This window comes from Helianthus annuus, chromosome 13 (assembly GCF_002127325.2).
Source record: "Helianthus annuus cultivar XRQ/B chromosome 13, HanXRQr2.0-SUNRISE, whole genome shotgun sequence".
Taxonomy (NCBI): Eukaryota; Viridiplantae; Streptophyta; class Magnoliopsida; order Asterales; family Asteraceae; genus Helianthus; species Helianthus annuus.
In genome coordinates, this window is record NC_035445.2 from 82,888,853 (window position 1) to 82,895,763 (window position 6,911).

A 6,911-nucleotide genomic window follows, 5' to 3' on the forward strand; every position below is an offset into this window, starting at 1 on the left:
TCTCACCGGTGGGCCCGGTGGGGGATTACCGTGACGACGTTGGCAACAATATAGTCAATCCACACAATTATATAATGCACAGCGGAAGCATAAGATAAATATATAAACTCAACCTCTGGTTGTAATATCAAATGTATTACAGAAGTTGAATATATCCACAGCGGATCAAAATAATAAAATGTTGTTCATTCAGATACGGCATCGAGTTTGCGAGACTATGTACGATGCTTAGGCAGCTAATACCAGCCAATTTCGTCTAGTACCTGCACTTAATCTTTTTGGGAAAAATACGTCAGTTTACACTGGTAAATACATTCAACTAACACATTTGAAAAATGTTTATTAAAATTGATTTGAATGCACAAGGCACAAACTCTTTTATAACTTGGGAAACTTATAATAAAATCTTGTGAACGTTTTACATGTTCTTTTATGCGTTTAGTAGCCCGGGTCGTGCCGGGTTAAAGATTTATAGACACACCACGTTTGCGTAAAACCGTAGTATAAAAACCAACGGCTACGTCTTTTAATTTAATGTCGACACTTTATACCGGGTGTACGCCTACACCGGGATGTCGATGGTCGTGGCCATTTCGTAAAATGATGCCAAGGATATCCGGGACAACGGTCATTAAACCCCCCAAAGGCTTATAAGCAACAAAACTGTTTAAATGAGCCGATCATATTATTTAATTAACCACCTAAGCGATGGAAGAATATAATGCTCAATCAAGCGGTATTAATATACCGTAACCCAAGCCCATATAGGGGAAATAAGTTAAAGTATTTACCTTTGCAAGTATATTTCCTTAATTTGGATTAAATCACCGATAGCTTTTACTGGGGCTCCTAATCTGGAACGAAGGTTTTAATTAACCTCTTAGAATCCTAACGAGTCGTTATAATGGCCGTAGCCTAGACCGGTTGGTTCCGTTATATATAGATGTGGTTTAATCGCGCGAAAAGGCGAAAACCGAGAATGGAATGTGATTCTGCCCCAAACAAGTTCAGAGACTTGTTTTACATGGGTTCAAGGTTCACACTCTGGATTTTGGGGTTCAAATAATATAATTTGACCCGTATCGGCTAATTTACGAAAACTAGTTTCATAAGCCGAACCGTGCGCGCAATAGGCGAAACGGTTAACCATGAGAGTCGTACGCTTATTTCCTAAGTCAATATGCCTTAAATGTATTGTGGTATCAGTAGGATACCTTCCGTGACGCCCGTAACGAGTTTAAGTTAATATTATGCCCCGTAGGGGCTTTTCGGTCATTTTAAAGGCTTTAAAAGGGCTTTTCGAGTTCTACAGGAAATCTGAGTTTCCCGAACAGCTTATAAAGCTTAAAATACTTTATTTATTATTTAAAATCAGTGGCAACTGGAATCGGGTCAAAAGACCTTGTAGAACTCATGTTTTGGCCGAAAAGGGCATATTCGGTATTTACCGAATCGTAGCCATAACCGCAGGTTATGAGCGAGGTAAAAATTATTAAAAATCTTTAAAATTCCCAAAATATTATTTTAATACAGTGGGTAAAAGTTTTGGTGACGAAATCTTGGTTTAGATAGGTGTTATGCTAATTGCGCCGTTAATTACTAAAGTTTGCTTTAAATGCGCTATTTAGCATAACTCTCATTCTAGACCTCGGATTGACGTGAAATTTTAAGAACATGCTTATAATTTAATAAGCAAGGTTATGGTCCGTTCACGTGTCCGAAATACTCGTTTTATTTTATAAAGGCCGTTACGGTCAACTTTTAGGCGAATGACGGAAATGCGCAAAAGACTCGGATAACTCATGAACCGATCACAGAGGTTCATACCATCATGTAACCTGGTCCTAAGAGAGTCCTAAGGTATATCTATACCTCACTAAAACGGGTCAGAACTGAAGTCAAAGCAAAAGTCAAACTTTTGCGACTTTCGGCTCCGAACCGGTTCAATATAGCAAACGGTTGATTCAAACGAGCGCAAATAAGTTTATATACTTATTATCATGTTTTATGATTGTCAAAACAGGTTCCATAACATATACATTACAGATTATGCAATAATCGCTAAAATAGCTTTCTGTTGACTTTTTAACCGCACGTTTGACTCGATATTTGACATAGTTAGAGTGGTGATCAGGGGGAACCTTTTTAAAGGTTTATTACCCACATAATTACCTACTCAAAACTACTTTTGATCCGTCATAAGACTGAACCATTTGCAAGTTATTGTAATGACAACCGTTAGTTACGACGGTTGTGTTTTTAGGCTATAACTATGGAAATGTATGACCAAAATGGTTGTGAACGACTTACAGAAGTGTGTTCTTGCTTATAGAGCAGAGAAGAGGACTTGAGAGCTTAGAATGATCAGTAGATGAGTTGTTTGAGGTGTGGTGAACATATGCTCACAATGTGGCTATTTATAATGTTCAAAAGGCCTTTAGATCATCACAACTCATGCTACAACTGATCATGGATGATGGGCAGGTGTCCCTAAGTGTTATGGGTCGAGTAGGGGGCACCCATGCCTCATTGATTGATGTTTGGTCGTTCAAATGCTCCAAAAGGCAAGTAGTTACAACTTTCTGCATCTGGGCGTCTAATGCGGCCCGCATGGGAGTTCCATGCGTTTCTAATGCGGGCCGCCTGGGATTTAAATACCAGGCGAGTAAAAGAGGAGGCTCGCGGCCCGCCTCAACTTACCCAAACATGCAATGCGGGTCGCGTGGGGCCTGTTTTTCAGATTTTTAAAATCTTTTGAAATGATTACGAAATCCTGGTAATTAATAACGAAATCTTTCGTAATGATTTACCTGACCTTTCGGGTTTGAAGGGGTAACTTTGCGGTTTGGCCCTCGGATAATTACAACTAAGGACCTCGTGTTATTTACCCGCGCTATTAAGTCCCCGGTTAGTTAAATTAATTATTCTGAAAGTCTTAACTTTCACTGCCGACGCTTTTAACCCTTCTCATACGAGTTTGAGTATAACTCTCTCGTTTTAAGACGGAACTTCGCGGAATTTATACGGTATATTCTAGTGAGCGTATAATACTGTTACGAAGCCTTGGGAACGTTAAAGGGTCACTCAGAGGTAATATTAAACATGTTGACACAGTTAACCCCTGTAGCTCGTAATCTCTCACTTTCTTCCGCGTTTCGTTCCCGTACGATCTATAATTTATTCGTTGGAAGGTTCAAGCGTTATTTAGGGTTACTATACAGTATATTTACCCTTGTTGACATTTATAACCCTCGAATTGATATACTTTCAAGGTTTGTCAAAATCGGTCCTTTATTTAATATCAATGCCACGTGTAAACAAATGACACGTGTTAACACATTATTGGACACAAAAATTCGAGGTGTTACAATATACATTCAAAACTGTTAAAAAATTACAACTGAATAACATCAGAAACAGAAAAATTGGAATAAAAATGCATCATCAGTTCTTATTATACGCACATATCAATCACTCATACGCATCACTGTTCGTATTCTTCATACATTCTGAGTTGTAGATCTGTATCGAAGATTGCTTGTTTTGAGTGATTGTGATAGTTTCTAATTTGTTGTTTCAGATCTTTAGAAATTGATTCAAAATTGTTCTTGAAAACATTCTGATCTGGTTGTGAACTTCGAAAAACGAAGAATAGAACTATGTTATCTGCGATTGTTAATTTCATGTTGCACTGTTAATTTCATGTTGCACTGTTAATTTCATGGAAGTTAGGGTTTTGAATGTGATGGGGAAGAAGATGAAATGGGGAAGCAGATAATGGGTTGTTAGGGTTTTAAATGTGACTCAATAATTAGAATTGGGAAAAGACATAATTGCCCCTCAGGTGTTTTGCACGTGACATGCTTTAACTGCTTAAATGGATGACGTTAAGGGGCGAGGAGCAAAATCATGAAGGCCTTCAAAGATCAGGGAGTAAAATGGCTATTTTGAAAGGTTTGGGGCAAAACCGTTAAAGTGACCAAACCACAGGGAGCAAAACGGAAGTTTACTCTAATACTAATGTAAAAATGATATTCATTTCATAAATAAATAATATATAGTTAATATAGTATTCATTGGTATAGAACACCCAAACTAATGACAACAAAATGATTATTGATCTATCAATGGCTTGTTACGTTCTATCCTAACTGTTTCAGTAACATCTCGAATCAAAGATGATACATTTTCATAAGAAGATCCACCTTCCTCTATTGCTATCTTCGCCATTTTTGCAAGCTCTTTCACCCTTCTTCTTTGTTCTATATCTTCATTTTCTTCCATCAAACATTCTACAGCCCTCTTCACATCTTCCTTCTTCACCAACACTCCAACCTTATCTTCTTCTCCGAAAGCAACCACAACCTCAACACCAATCCTAACTCCAATCTTCAATATTTCAACTATCAAAACTTCATTTAGAAACTGGTCTGCGAAAAAAGGCCACGTGACTACTGGAACTCCTGTGCATATCGCTTCTAGTGTCGAGTTCCATCCACAATGCGTTAAGAAACCACCGATGGCTCGGTGTGACAATATTAACACTTGTGGAGCCCAGCCGTGGATGATCAACCCACGGTTTCTGACCCTATCCTCAAAACCTTGTTCTAAAAACCATGTTTCGAGTTCTTTTGTTTTGTTGCGTACGCACCATATGAAAGGTCGGTTTAGGGACTCGAGTCCTAGCCCAAGCTCGATTGCTTGTGCAGTTGAAACTCGTGCAAGGCTTCCTAAACAGACGTACAATACGGACCCTGGTTCCCTTTCGTCGAGCCATTTTAGGCAGTCGTGTTCATTTATGGCTGCCTTGTTACCTCTCTCAGCTATGTCCTGGCCTTCTTTGTTGCATAGGGAAACCGGGCCTATGCACCATATTTTCTTGTTTTTCACCTATGAAAGATTGAGAAATATAAGTGAATTATTTTCACCTATGCAACGAGGAGCACGTTGTGGCAAGGTCCCGGAGGGGCCTTGTCCAAGTATCGGCCCAAAAAACGCATTCTAATGGGAGTTATGGACACTTTTACATTTTTTTCGGTGTTTTATGTATTTTGTTTTTGGGCTTGTGTTTGGCCTATGGCCTTTTTTGTGGCCCATTTCGAATTTCAGTCTTTATTTATGTTTTGCTCTTGTAATTCGAATGGTCAGACTTCAATTTTGAGAATAACCATTTTCACTTCAAATTCTTTGACTTTTGGGTTGAATTTTGGGGGTTTGGGGAAGATCGTTACGGATATTCGTCGAATAAACGTGATTTGTTCTTCATTATCATATCACTCGCTACATCATTACCCAAAGACATACATGGTAAAACCCTTGCCTCAATCCAGGAGACGAAACTTGAAGTTATAACCTCTACTTTAAAACTTCATAACCTTGTTAATTCACATGAAGATAAACTTCTTGGCAATGATATTCTATCTAATATATCGATATAATAAAAGCAAAGCATTAAGTATATTATATCTAATACCTTTGCATATTCCTTAACATACTCGGGCTCCAGTTCCTCAAAAGTATGAACCACAATCCCATATGCAGCCTTCTCAGCTTCGGCAAAACGGACCCACGACTCTATGTCATCTTCCGAGATTGCTTTAGAGGCACCGGTGATCTGAGGCTTAGTAACTTCAACCCGGTCAGGAAAACCGGGCAAGACAACGCGGTCCGTGTCCGATTCAATCTCTCCGAGAATGTTGGAACTGAAGGCAACATGAATACACAAGAGATAGAAACATCCCGGCCCATTAAACACGAGCCGCGGAATGTTAAGCCGTAGAGCCACATCCGTAGTCCATGGGAACAAAAAGTCCGAGATGATGCAATCCGGAGGCTGGCAAAGTGTCCGAAGCAAATCTTCAGCCGGTTGTTCCAACATATCCATGGCAGCCGCGAGTTCTTTTCGGTACTCAAATGAAGGAAGTTCGTCGAAGTTTTCGCACCCTTCGGGCAAACCAACTTCGGCTACCCGAAGTTGGAGTTCGAGTAGTTGAATATTGAGCTTGGCTTCGATGGCTCGGGAGATAACGGGTCTAACCTGGTTAGCATCATGAGGTGTGGTGATTATGGTGACTGTTGCACCACGTTGGGCTAGTATTCTAGCAATATCTACCATGGGTACCAAATGACCTTGAGCCATTAGAGGGAACATAACAAAATGAAGGTTGGTTGGTGGTGCAGCCATTTTTGTTGAGTTATGGAAATTGAATTTTGCTACTACCAATTCTGTGAAGGTGTGTTAATATATATAGAAGTGTTATCTCGAGGGTATGTGGTAATACTGACACTAGACTCTTTCAAAGATAAGTCTGGAAAAATATATTTTTTTTTAAAGGTGAACTTCATTAAATAAACGCGGGATAATACGAAAAATACCCAAACAATCTAAACAATAATGAAATATTTAATAATAGTTAAACAAGAGTAAATTATAAAATAACTGAAATATTTAATAATAGTTAAACAACAGTAAATTCTAAACTTGTAAAAGACAAGAACAAAGTTAGGGGTGTTTGTTTTTTTAGAAAAACATTTTCTGCCCTTTTATGCCTGCGTCACGCGCAGACGTTTAGTTCTGCAGAGCGCTTGTTTTTTAGAAGATATTTCATTAAAAAAATATCTTTAAACATCTATGCGTCTTCTTCCCCACGCAGATACGGTCTAATGTCTTCTCACCTCTTCCAACATCTTCGAACCCTCTCTCCTCTCCACTCCTCTCCTCCTAATCACAATCTTTAATCTTTGGTTGCTTCGATTTTTTGTGAATCAAAGGCGATTTATTTAATCAAAGGTGAGGGAGAAACTCCCATAGCAGCCACCACCGTCCGTTCCTTCTCTCTCCTCTCTCCCACCCACCACCAGCACCACTACCGCACAACCCTCCGCCACTCCACCCACCTCAAATTCACTAC

At 39.2% G+C, this 6,911-nt stretch overlaps 1 protein-coding gene across 1 annotated transcript; it reads right to left on the reverse strand.

Moving 5' to 3' along the window:
• Window positions 1-4,018: 4,018 nt before the first annotated feature.
• On the reverse strand, window positions 4,019-6,232 carry LOC110898377 (UDP-glycosyltransferase 73E1). Its single transcript, XM_022145157.1, has 2 exons — window positions 5,474-6,232; window positions 4,019-4,890 (listed from the first exon to the last, which is right to left on the reverse strand). The coding sequence occupies exons 1-2, from the start codon at window positions 6,182-6,184 to the stop codon at window positions 4,114-4,116; spliced, it is 1,488 nt and encodes a 495-aa protein (XP_022000849.1). The 5' UTR covers window positions 6,185-6,232; the 3' UTR covers window positions 4,019-4,113.
• Between the last annotated feature and the right edge of the window lie 679 nt (window positions 6,233-6,911).